The following is a 13,442-nucleotide window of genomic DNA, read 5'->3' as shown; positions in this document are numbered from 1 at the left end:
GCCATAAATTGTACATGCAGGAAGTATATATGTCATTGGTCACTTAGTCCAGTAGAGTATACTGGAGTTTAAAAATTGCTTCTTTCCTGCCCTAATCCATGACTCTAATTATTTTTCTACATGTGCTGTATTTTTAGAAGCCACAAACCAATCAGGTATTGTAGCATTGGTATCCTGCTATGGGTTTTATTTTGTTTTGTTTTTCAGTTGCCACTTTGTACCTTTGCCCATTTTGTTATTGCAGCTGTGTGTTTGTTGATGCTTTGCAGAGGTTTTGTATGCCTGTGTGTTACTGCAGTAATTGTTACATCAGGAGTTGCTGGAATTTGAAACATTGGGGTTAATTAGCTGTGAAAAGTATAGTCTCAGCTTTGCCTGGCTGGCTGGCATGCTTTTTATCCCCAGATAGTGGCAGACCGAGATGCTTTGCAGAAGTTGTTTTGTGAAATGCTTTGGCTATAAAAAGAGAGTGTGTATATCCTGCTACAGAAAAGTTTCCGGTTCTGTAGCATGAGGCATGTCTGTCTTCTTATGTGATTACTCCAGATCTAGCATATGGTCTCATAATCCCTTAACGCCTCTGATAAGGGTCATAAACAGCTCTGCATACCAAATGAATTGTATCTTTAATACCTCTTTAATTTGCTGTAGATGAGATTTTGGGAAAATTTGACAAGAGAGCCTAAGGCGCTTGCCGTAGACCCCCACCAATGGGGGAATCTTTTACTGTGCCAAGGGCTAAATTAGCTCTGAGACTAATTCTCAAGGATTGCATGATGCCATAGGACATATTTATTTATAAGAAATGTATTTTTCTGCTGGAACGGTATTTATGCTATAGACTACATAATTAGCAAATCGGTTGTCTGGGTAAATCTTGCAGCAGCTAGAAGTAGTCAGTGGAGATTAAAACAACCTGTAATGCGTGAAAACTCAAATATGAGAAAGATGCAGTGGGTGAGGAAATCAGCTCTTCTTTCTCAGCCCCAAAATAATTGGCTTAAAAGAGATGTTTAAAAGTTAGTGATCACAATTTATTTAGAACCCAAGTTAATAATATCTGAAAACAATTTTCTTGATCACAGAACCGTTAATTTTAAAGCCAAACACACACCTGTATTGCAGAGCACACAAAAGGAGTGCTTTAGTATCTGGACACCAGGTTCATGTCAGTGTGGATTTGAGCCAGTCTTGATACTTTTCAGATGGTCTTCAACTTCCAGAATTCTCAGCAATGGCTGTGGATTCATAAGACCAGCAGAAGTCAGTATGGATCAGGACCATCCTCTACTTTGAAACAATAAAATTCTTCACTTAAAATCAAACTTGTGCTGCTTTTCTTCTGAGGTATTTAGTATTGACATTCCACAAACTGGAGACTGTCTGCAACTCGTTTGGAGTAGTTTGATGTACTGCTTGTGAGGAATCATTATCAGATTTTAAAAAGCAGGTGTTATTTAAGAATACGATAGCAAAATGAGGATATCTGCCAGATATCTATATTTCCATTTTTTGCTACCCAGACATTTTAGGAAGACGCGTATTCACACAGCACCCCCCTGTGTTCACATTATGAAATATGGAAAGCTATTTGTTACAAAATAGCATGTAAGGTGTTTTTTTTCCCCAACTGAAAGGGACTTCAATTGTACTGACAGAATGGTTACACTTTTAATCACTCATTTTAGATAAAGAAACAATGGGTATCATTTAGTCTTTTGACCTAGTACAGGGGTAGGCAACCTTGGCTCTTTTATGACTCATGGACTTCAACTCCCAGAATTCCTGAGCCAGCCATGCTAGCTAAGGAATTCTGGGAGTTGAAGTCCATGAGTCATAAAAGAGCCAAGGTTGCCTACCCCTGACCTAGTAGGAAAACTGCAAGAAAAACATAACTATATAAAGCACTGTGGGGCAAAGAATATAAGATAATCCCCTTTGTGCTATGAAAATGTTTGGAAATGTTTTAACAGTCCCATTAACATCAGAAGCAGCTGCAAAAATTATTCGATGAAACTGCAATTGGGTTGTTTCCCAAGAAACATTGGAAAGAACAATGGATTAATGAAAACGTAATTAAAATGATGTAAAAAGCTATTAACAGGTGAAGCAAAAAGATTGCTTCCACTGTGGAAACTTTCTGATCCTATTTCAGTCAAAATATTATCCCATTTAGGCAGGCCATTATCCATTTAAGCCAATAATTTGCCCTTTTTGAGCTATGTGTGTGTATGTTACGCGTTTGCCTGCATTTTATCTGTATATGCCAGAAAAAAAAATTCTCTCAAAAATAACTAGATTATTGGTCCATCTAGCCCAATTTTACTTCCCTGGAAATGCAGCTGTTCTGCAGTGTTTTCAGATCCCATACACCAGGGGTGTCCAAACTTTTTTCAAAGAGGGCCAGATTGGATGAAGTGAACATGCTGGAGGGCCGAACATTTTTCCGAACATTCTTTGAACAATTGCAATTAAATGCAAATGAATTATTTTATGCCAAGTTAATTGCAAATGGCATACTTTTCATTTTATAACATTAAGATCAACTGTCAGCTGAGTTTTCACAATGTATTTTAAATAAATTTTAAAAAAAACTTACCTGCACTAATGTGAAGGGTGAAACTGAGATCTGTACTGCAGCAAATAGGCTCGGTCTGGTACAAAGGCAGTGGTTTTGATACGCAAAATGTCACGGAGATGTGAGTCACTTAGTCTTGTCCTCACACGGTTCTTATTAAAGTTCATAGTAGAGAATGTCTTCTCACACAAATATGTTGAGCCAAACAAGCTCAGCATTTTCTTTGCAAATGTCCGAATCTCCTGAAACCTGCCCTTATCTAGTTGGCGGTAAAAGTTCACAAGAGAGAGCTGTTGCTGACAACTGCGTAACTCACTGTCACAATGCAGATCAATGAGCTCAAGCTGCAGCTGATCTGGAGCATCATCGGGGTCAACAGAGAATGGAGAGGAGAAAAGGCTGATCTCCTTTTCAATAGCTGCAAAATCTTGAAAGCGCCGTTTAAACTCTCCAGCCAGAGATGCGATGTCTGCTGCATACCTGCTCATTTGCACACTGATATTGTCCTGTGAAAAACTGTTCATTATTTCCTGCAATGCTGGGAAATGTATGGTATTGGGCTGTGTTTGTGACAAATGCCTTTGGAAAAGTTGCAGCTTTGTTCCAAAGGCCTTGATGTGTGAATAAAGCTGGTTCACCACTGCATCTTTTCCCTGAAGACTCGTGTTTAGTACATTCAGATGCTTTGTTATGTCAACTAGAAACCCCAAATCAGCCAGCCAAATAGGATCAGATAGTTCTCGCATCGGTTGTCCCTTTGTTTCCAAGAATTCTTTTATTTCCTTTCTGAGAGAGTAGAAACGCTGCAGCGCAGACCCTCGACTGAGCCATCTTACATCGTTGTGATATAAAACATCTTCATATTCAGCCTGGATGTCCAGTAGAAACTGTTTAAACTGGCGGTGGTACAGAGCTTTAGCGCGAATAAAATTAATAGTCTTTACAACCGGTTTCATAACATGATCATATTTGAGATATTTAGCACAGAGAACTTGTTGATGAATGATACAATGGAGTTTAATAGCTTTGCCTCCTTCTTCAATCACCTTGTTACAGATTAGGGTTGATAAGCCACTTCGTTCACCAGCCATAGCAGGTGCCCCATCAGTAATAATCCCAGTAATTTTGTTCCAGGGCAGTTTCATGTCATCTATTGCGGAACTAACAGCAACAAATAAATCTTTTCCTCTAGTTTGGTCCGTAAGGCTCTGGAGGTCAAGTAGCTCTTCAGTCACATTTATTTCATCGTCCACCCCTCTCAAAAAAATCAGCAACTGAGCTGTGTCAGATAGGTCTGTGCTTTCATCACAGGCTATTGAAAAGAAGTCAAAATCCTGTCCTTTGGACGTCAACTGTCTCTTAATATCTGATGAAATATCTTCAATTCTCCGTGCTATAGTGTTACGAGCCAGGCAAATGTTGGCAAACTCTTGCTTCTTCTCGGGACAGATATTTTCAACCATTTTCAAAACGCACTCTTTAATAAAATCACCCTCAGCAAAAGACTTGCAATTTTTAGCAATTAACATTGCCACGTCATAGCTTGCCTTTGTGGCATTTTCATTTGACTCACGGGCTCTTGTGAGAAATCGCTGTTGTGACATTAAAACTGCTTCAAGTTGCTTCAACTTTTCACTGCGGTCACGCCCTGTTAGTTTGTCATATGTGCTATGTTTTGTCTGGTAGTGTCTTTTGATATTAAATTCTTTATAAACGGCCACAGTCTCTTGACATATCAGACAAACACAGCGATTCCGTATTTCAGTGAAAAAAAATTCCACTTTCCACCTTTCCTGGAAACGGCGGCCCTCACTGTCAACTTTCCTTTTCTTATTTATAGTCGCCATTTTCTGTTTGACCTTGGAAGATGGAAACTGTGTTATTTGCTTTGACAAGGTCAGACTCTCTGGTAACAGCTCACACACTTCCACCACTTCACAAATTCTGCCCCGCCGCTGCCTCACCTTCCCCCCTGCCGAGGAGAGAACCAGCGCCGCACGCCCACCCCTTGCCTGGCCTTGAGGCTGCTGAAGAGTAGAGGGTGCCCAGGTAGATGGTCACAACCAATTGTTTCTGGCTGACAAAAGAACCATTGCACAAAGGGGCTGCCACATACCAAGGGCTTCACCTGCATTCCTGGTTAGCACTTGAGAGGGGACCAACCAGAAACATCCGGGAAGAATTCAAGCCGAGCCCTTTCCATGCAGCGGACAAGAAAATTGCCACTTGGAGCCCACCTGGCAACCGAGCGGTGCTCGCAGTGCAGAGAGAATCCGAGGGCGCGGCAGGCCCTTTTTCCCTGGCCACCGGGGCGTCTCCGGGGGCGGGAAGGCCGTTGAGGTCTGCCTGGCGCAAGCTCAGAGACTCCACCCGCCAGGCCTTTCTCCCGCTTGGCCAGGCCAGGCGCGCACCGTCAGCCTCGCTGCACCGGCACAGACGCCGCACCAAGCCCGGGGCGGGGGGAGGAGCGTGGCGGTTCGGCCAGCCAGGAAAAGGTGCGGGAAGCGGAGGCGGCAAGCGAGCGTGAGCTCAGGGCGAGGCGGCTGGTGAGGGAAGAGCGCCGGTGAGGGAAGAGCACCGAGGGAGCGGCCAGCCGGGCAGCGCTGCTGCCGAGCGGAGCTCGCCTGGGGCGCCCGCTCTGCGCCACTCGTCCTCCACGTTTGAGCGGTGCCGTCAGGATGCGGCCCTCTCACCGCCCTCCCTCGTGTGGCAGGCCCTTTCTCCCTGGCCCTCTCACCGCCCTCCCTCGTGTGGCAGGCCCTTTCTCCCCGGCCCTCTCACCGCCCTCCCTCGTGTGGCAGGCCCTTTCTCCCTGGCCGGCCCTCTCACCGCCCTCCCTCGTGTGGCAGGCCCTTTCTCCCTGGCCGGCCCTCTCACCGCCCTCCCTCGTGTGGCAGGCCCTTTCTCCCTGGTCCTCTCACCGCCCTCCCTCGTGTGGCAGGCCCTTTCTCCCCGGCCCTCTCACCGCCCTCCCTCGTGTGGCAGGCCCTTTCTCCCTGGCCGGCCCTCTCACCGCCCTCCCTCGTGTGGCAGGCCCTTTCTCCCTGGCCGGCCCTCTCATTGCCCTCCCTCGTGTGGCAGGCCCTTTCTCCCTGGCCCTCTCACCGCCCTCCCTTGTGTGGCAGGCCCTTTCTCCCCGGCCCTCTCACCGCCCTCCCTCGTGTGGCAGGCCCTTTCTCCCTGGCCGGCCCTCTCACCGCCCTCCCTCGTGTGGCAGGCCCTTTCTCCCTGGCCGGCCCTCTCACCGCCCTCCCTCGTGTGGCAGGCCCTTTCTCCCTGGCCCTCTCACCGCCCTCCCTCGTGTGGCAGGCCCTTTCTCCCTGGCCGGCCCTCTCACCGCCCTCCCTCGTGTGGCAGGCCCTTTCTCCCTGGCCGGCCCTCTCACCGCCCTCCCTCGTGTGGCAGGCCCTTTCTCCCTGGCCGGCCCTCTCACCGCCCTCCCTCGTGTGGCAGGCCCTTTCTCCCTGGCCGGCCCTCTCACCGCCCTCCCTCGTGTGGCAGGCCCTTTCTCCCTGGCCCTCTCACCGCCCTCCCTCGTGTGGCAGGCCCTTTCTCCCCGGCCCTCTCACCGCCCTCCCTCGTGTGGCAGGCCCTTTCTCCCTGGCCGGCCCTCTCACCGCCCTCCCTCGTGTGGCAGGCCCTTTCTCCCTGGCCCTCTCACCGCCCTCCCTCGTGTGGCAGGCCCTTTCTCCCTGGCCCTCTCACCGCCCTCCCTCGTGTGGCAGGCCCTTTCTCCTCGGCCCTCTCACCGCCCTCCCTCGTGTGGCAGGCCCTTTCTCCCTGGCCGGCCCTCTCACCGCCCTCCCTCGTGTGGCAGGCCCTTTCTCCCTGGCCGGCCCTCTCACCGCCCTCCCTCGTGTGGCAGGCCCTTTCTCCTTGGCCCTCTCACCGCCCTCCCTCGTGTGGCAGGCCCTTTCTCCCCGGCCCTCTCACCGCCCTCCCTCGTGTGGCAGGCCCTTTCTCCCTGGCCGGCCCTCTCACCGCCCTCCCTCGTGTGGCAGGCCCTTTCTCCCTGGCCGGCCCTCTCACCGCCCTCCCTCGTGTGGCAGGCCCTTTCTCCCTGGCCCTCTCACCGCCCTCCCTCGTGTGGCAGGCCCTTTCTCCCCGGCCCTCTCACCGCCCTCCCTCGTGTGGCAGGCCCTTTCTCCCTGGCCGGCCCTCTCACCGCCCTCCCTCGTGTGGCAGGCCCTTTCTCCCTGGCCAGCGGGGCAGACGCTGCGCCAAGCCCGGGGCGGTTCGGCCAGCCAGGAAAAGGTGGTCCGCCCCAGGCACCTCCTTGCTGCATTTCTTTTTTTTTACCAGGGAGGGAGGAGGGCTTACCTGCGTGGCTCTGCCCGGCTGGTCCTTAGAGTGGGAGGCGCAGCGAGATCGTCCCCCCGCTAGAGAGAGACAGAGCCAGAGAAGCCGGACAAGAGGCGGTGTCGGGTTTCTTCACCCCACCTCCCTGCACTCAATCCGGCCCTCGAACAGCCCTCCCTGCTCTATGTAAATGTGGCCCTCCCACGGCCCTCCTGCGCCGCTCGTCTTCCAGGTTTGGGCGGTGACGCCAGGAGGGCCGTGGGAGGGCCACATTTACATAGAGCAGGGAGGGCTGTTCGAGGGCCGGATTGAACCGCCCCGCGGGCCGCAAATGGCCCGCGGGCCGGACTTTGGACATGCCTGCCATACACAACTTAAAAACTGCAAAAGCACAACAAGACACAAATTAGTTGTTTAGTTTTCTTCTATTTGGCTTATTTTGGACTGTTGTAGGAGGGGTTTTAAGAGGCATGCTATTTTACAAATAGAATGACATTTGCTTTCCTTTGTTTTATGTCTTGGAAACAACATGGATTTTTAGTGCTTATTTTATTTCTACCAGGTCCCGAGCAGAGATTGAACATGAAGCACTTATTGATGGTAACTTGGCAACAGAAGCCAATCTGATCATATTGGATACTTTAGAAATAATTGTGCAGGTGAGGATGCTAAGGAGTACTTGACATAGTTTCTAATGACCTAAATGCAACATGTGTTGTTTTTGTGCAAAGTAATAATAATAATAATACTTCAGAATGCCTCCTACAAAAGCATATTGCAAACTGGTTGATGTCACAGTTAGCTTTGTAAATAAGCCAATCATTGATACTAACCTGCTATGAGGAAAGCTATGTTTCTTAAGCAAACACAGTAATATGAGAGTTTCATCTTCCATGCAAGCTTAGAGAGTAAAGAGGATTACCCTGATGGCGAAGGGGAAGATCTGTTACACAAGCAACTAAGAGGGGAACATTGCTTGGGTCCAGTAGATTGGAATGGATTTCTTGTCCTGGTCTATGAAGGTTCAGGCTTCTGGCATCTTGCCAAGGCCAGTGAGACAGTCTTCTGTCACATAGATTCATGAAGACCTTCTGCTCCACCGTTTTCATTGTAGCAGTGGATAAAAGCGAAATATTGGAGGCAGAGCAGTCATCACTTTCTTTCATATAATTCCTGATCCGCTCTGCTAACCATGTATGCTAAGAATGCTGGTTATAGGTAGTCCTCAACTTACAACATCAAGTGAGGCTAGAATTTCCATTGCTAAGGGCAGTTGTAAAGCATGACTGCATTGGTTATTGGCAGCAATCTCTGCAGCCATAGTTGCTGCCATTAAGCGAATACCTTTATTGTTACCCAAAGCAACATCATGCTGGCTATCCACAACCAAAATCAGTGGGGAAAATGGCAAAAGGTTGCAAGTCCCAGGCTGGCAAGCAGGCAAAAGAATGCCGTTGGGTAGAGGAGAGTGAGGAGGTGTGGGGGTGAAGGTGCACAAGGGAGATTAGAGAGGGCGTGGGAGAGTCGCTGTGACAATACAAGGGATGTGCAAGAGTTTTAAGGGGTGCATGAGAGGCAGAACGTTGGTCAAGGAGAGGCTGCAAGGAGTGCACACGAGGGTGTGGGGGTTGCACAAGAGGCACACCTTTGGTTAACACTGTTCAAGGGCGCAAGGGAGGCATGGTATGGGTTGGCAAGAGTACAAGGGTATGTGCGAGAGGCACAGCACAGGTTGAGGAGGAAGCAAGAAAGTCGTGGGTTGGGGAGGATGTCAGGGAATATGTGGATATAGCCAGCACAAAACATGTGCAGAAGGGCTGGTGGGAGCACTGGTGGGGAAGCTTACGCCAGTGCCTTGTGACATTACCTGCGGGCTTCCCCACTGAACCTCTGGAGAAGTCAGCAGAGAAGATTGCAAATGTCAATTGCTATCGCAAAGCGCTGGTAACTGGTTGCAAGTGTGTGCTGCAGCTGGTTGCCAAGCTCCCAGACTGCAATCTGTGTATGTTGGGACAACCAGAATTCTGAGGACTGCTCCTAACCACCATTCATTCAGTGCCATCATAACTTTGAATGAATGGTCATAGGTCAATGATTATCAATATAGTCCTTCCAGTTTGGCAGGTTCTCATGTATGAGAATCACAGGCCTAACAGGCTGACAAATGTTTGAACGTAAAATGAAAGGAAGTTAGATGAAATTTCTTCTGTTTTTATTATTCCTTTGTTTCATCAGTTTGCTTCCTTGTAAACAATAATTCCTGCAATATATATTGATTAGCCAAATAATTTCAGATCAGTGGGAATTCTTCTCAAGCAAATAAACACAGGATTAAAACATATATCAACGTTATTTCCTTTCTTGCCGTACATTATAATCTTTCAAGTTTTTAATCATCAAGCTTCTCAATTGTTAGCCTCTGGGGCAGTGTTTTCTCAAACTTGGGAACTTTAAAATGCAACTCTCAGAATTCCTCAGCTAGTCTAACATGGCTCTGGGGGATAAGCTTGCGTGTTGTGCAAGATCTGCTTCAATCCTCTTCAGCATATGCTTCAGAATGCATAGGGCTAGTTTTATTGACCCGAGTATGCGTGGTATTTCCCATAAGGGTCCTTTGAGAATGATAGTCCCGGCCTTTGTGACTGGGCTACGGAAGCCTCAGAATGAGGATTAGCTTTTCATTGTGTATTTATAGCACTTCACTTGAAAATCATTTTTTGACTGCTTCTGTTGCCCTGTTGTCTTTGGCTACAGACGGTTTCGGTGACTGAATCCAAGGAAAGTATTCTTGGTGGGGTGCTGAAAGCTCTTCTGCATAGCATGGCCTGCAATCAAAGTGCTCTTTATCTCCAGCACTGCTTTGCTACTCAAAGAGCTTTAGTCTCAAAGGTGAGTGTTTTGAAAATAGATTACCGAGTGAGGAGGTTTGATTTGATGTTGGGACGGAGACTGACTAATCTGAATTCAATAGCTCAAAGTAAGTTACCATTCCATGCCACTCTTGAATGAGCTTAGTTTGCACCCGGGACAGCTTTACTTCCACAGTCGCTGCTAGCAAAACGCAACCGAAGGCTTGCTTTACTTGAACTGGTGAGCAGGTGATCCTAGGAGGGATGAAAGCAGATAGTTAGCACTATAATGCAAGTAAAGTAGAATCAGGTTGATATTTGGAACGCTCATCGTTTCTAGCTTTCACTGAATGTTGTGCCTCTCATCCTGCCATTTTAGTTCCCAGAACTGCTGTTTGAAGAAGAGACTGAGCAATGTGCTGATCTATGCCTTCGACTCCTGCGCCACTGCAGCAGTAGCATTAGCACGATACGATCCCATGCCAGTGCCTCTCTGTACCTCCTCATGAGGCAAAATTTTGAGATTGGGAATGTAAGTACTGTATTTCTGAAAGCGCATAGATTGTCTAAATCAGCGGTCCCCAACCTTTGCGGCTTGGCAGCCCGGCTGGGGGCGGTGGGGGGGGGGAGAGGGGAACTGGGCTGCACAAATTGAGATGCTGGTGCATGCAAGAGCACACTGGCCCACCGCTCGTGCAAGTCAAGCTGTGTGTGTGTGCCAGCCCGCCGCTCACGTGTTCTGGTTCGAAATAGGCTACAGTCTGGTAGTGGGCTGGGATTGGGGACCCCTGATCTAAATGGTGGGGTGTCTGGAATTATGGAGGGAGGGACATCTCTAAAATGAGAATTTCAGTAGCCTTGCACTGACCAAAAGACTTGCATTAGACTCGGAAGAATATCAAATAAAATCTTGGCCTTCTCTGTTATAGTGCCTCCTCCCTGGAGTAACGACCACCTATCTATACATCTATATAGATTCCATCCGGATGATATTCCAGACGTCTTTGTATAGTGCCTCCTCTCTGGAATAGCAGCCACCTATCTATAGATCTATGTAGATCTATATAGCTCCCACTCTGATGATATTCCAAATCCCAGCTATTCTCCCCAGCCATGGGAGGGAGGTTGTGAAGCCATGTTGGTGTTTTGAGATTTTTTTTACCTACGTTTTTACTATACGTTTTTTAGTCTTCTGGATATACATAATCAGTTTCTCTGTCTTATTTTTTCTTTCTTTTAAGAATATAAACATCGGGAACCGGATGGCTTCAAAATCATACAACTAAATCCATACACAAATACTATTCTTATCTCTTTCTTAAAGCAAGAACAAGTAACATTTGGGTAGTGAAGAAAGTCACATAGGCTGGGAGGGGATGGACAATTACATTTCTTTTTCACCAGCTAACTCGTTTTGGTTCTGCTTTGGTCATTTGGCTTAGCACAGACGTGTCAAACACAAGGCCCGGGGGCCAGATCCGGCCTGCGAAGTGGTTTCATGCGGCCCACAAAGCCATCCTGGAAACAGTGAGGGAACGGCCCCCACTGCCTTGGCCCTGGCCCAGAGACCCTCCTTCTGCCAGAGACCCTCAGATCTGTCCCACTCCTGCTCAGGCCCCCATAGGCACTCTTGATGCAAACGATGTAGAGCTGGCCATGCCCACCCAGTAGGCCATACGCACTTTAGCCACGCCCACCCAGTAGGCCACGCCCACCCAGGCCACACCCACCTGGCCCCCTGAGGGCAACCGCAATGCTGATGCGGCCCTCAATGAAATTGAGTTTGACACCCCTGGCTTAGCACATCTATCTTAGTTTTCTACTGATTAACTTTAGGGGAAAAAAGTGTTACTTTCTTTGTTGTTCTGTCACCCAAATTTAATAGTTCAGTCCTAGGGAATATTGGGTTGTAGGAGAAAGAGTGTTGGGGGCCTATGGTTCGGATGTCTCTAACAAGCTTATTTTCTCTTTTGGGATGGTGAAATTTACGAAGTTTTTCTCCTTGAGAAACTATTCTTAGTAACAGATTAATGACCTAGTGGTAATTTGTCTGTTTCAGAACTTTGCTAGGGTGAAAATGCAGGTGACTATGTCACTCTCATCTCTAGTGGGAACATCTCAAAATTTTAATGAGGAGTTTCTGAGACGCTCTTTGAAAACCATTTTGACTTATGCTGAAGAGGATCTGGAACTAAAGGAAACAACCTTCCCTGATCAGGTTAGAGAAAATGATCACTCAGCCTGGAAAAGTACAAGTAATCTTTGCTTAATTACCATTCAGAGTTATGACGGACTCTCCAAAAATCACTTAATACCATCCTGAAAGTTATCTGTGCTACACAGACCCACTCTTGCGGTCATGTGATTGACAGCCAACTCGTATTTATGACCAGTTGCAGCATCTTGCAGTCATATGACAGCTATTTGGCATGTGTGGTTTTTTGCTGGTTTTCAGCCAAAATAAGCCTATTAGGGAGAATGGATTCACTTAATGATCATCTGAGTCATTTAACAAACATGGAGACTCAGTTTATGACCACTGTAAAATTAGTCGTAAAATAGAGCCATCACAGCAACTGAAGACCAAAATATCGGAGTCAATTGTGATTATTCATTTCATTTATTAAATTTAAATGCCACCCATCTCACTGTTGAAATGACTTGGGTGGCTATTATTAAGTGAGGACTACCTGTATGTGTATTTAATTCCTTAGAAAATTGTTGTATCAATATTTAAGAGCTTGGGGCTTTGATAAAATTGTAAGTAAAGGATCTTCTTGAAAGGACTTCATAAAGCAACACGATTCCCTTGCTTTAAACCACAATGTAGCTCAGATCAATACCACTTCTATCGGTCCTCTGATACTTACAAGACCTAGAAGAAGTTTCTGTGCATGTACAGGAATTTCTTACATCTTTTGCAATTGCTGGGGTACAGGAAGTGATGCAAAGCGTTCTATTAATGGTAATCAGATTGTTTGCCTTGATAAGGTAAATGCAACATGAAGCAACTTGTTCAGGCAAATCAAAGCTGCCCTTCACAGACTTATTTACTATGGAAATCCCCACTTTTAAATCTGCGTGCTTTTAGGTTTGGTGAAAAAAACAAGTATTTTTCTTCGAACATAAGAAGTGCTCATTCTCAGAAGGTCTAATCGATGCAGAATCTTACAAGAGTTATTGATGCAAAAATGTGAAGTAAATATTTAGTAGTGGTAGAAAATGTAAAGTAAAATTCCTGGAAGTCAGCACAGCTAAACGGGTGTATTGACCCAGGTTGTGGTTTGGATATACACATCATTTTCAGAATCGGCTGAAATACAAATTCAGTTTTAAATTTAGACTGTAAATGTATTTTGCAAAATTTTGATGATTTTTTCCTAGCTTTAGTAGTTTATACAGAGAAGGGGGAATAATGATTTTGGGCTCAGTAGAAACCTGATATCTGATACAATGAATGACAATACAAAATTTGAATAAGACAAGTAATTCTAAACCAAACTAAACCAAAGTTTGCTGTCAGGCTCTGAGCAATGAGTCAATGATATATTAACAGATTAATGTATGAACAAGTATAAATTTATTTCTTTCGTATTTCCTATTTTCAGGTACAGGATCTTGTGTTCAACCTCCATATGATCCTCTCGGATACGGTTAAAATGAAGGAACACCAGGAAGATCCAGAAATGCTAATTGACTTGATGTACAGGTAGGAT

General features: G+C 46.7%; 1 protein-coding gene across 8 annotated transcripts in view; it reads left to right on the top strand.

Annotated features, from left to right (window-relative positions):
• DOCK7 (dedicator of cytokinesis 7) overlaps window positions 1–13,442 on the top strand; it is a 142,555-nt gene that overhangs the window by 99,105 nt on the left and 30,008 nt on the right. For 4 of the 8 annotated variants that reach the window (XM_083359891.1, XM_083359888.1, XM_083359887.1 and 1 more), the window contains 6 exons: window positions 138–155; window positions 7,440–7,536; window positions 9,632–9,766; window positions 10,106–10,258; window positions 11,786–11,944; window positions 13,335–13,435. In XM_083359891.1, coding sequence (XP_083216017.1) covers window positions 138–155; window positions 7,440–7,536; window positions 9,632–9,766; window positions 10,106–10,258; window positions 11,786–11,944; window positions 13,335–13,435 — 663 coding nt within the window. The remainder of the gene's footprint in view (window positions 1–137; window positions 156–7,439; window positions 7,537–9,631; window positions 9,767–10,105; window positions 10,259–11,785; window positions 11,945–13,334; window positions 13,436–13,442) is intronic. The other 4 variants (XM_083359893.1, XM_083359892.1, XM_083359890.1 and 1 more) reach the window with 1 other exon arrangement.

Source organism: Vipera ursinii (genome assembly GCF_947247035.1).
Source record: "Vipera ursinii genome assembly, chromosome: 3".
Classification (NCBI taxonomy): domain Eukaryota; kingdom Metazoa; phylum Chordata; class Lepidosauria; order Squamata; family Viperidae; genus Vipera; species Vipera ursinii.
This window is presented reverse-complemented; position numbering and strand designations above follow the sequence as displayed.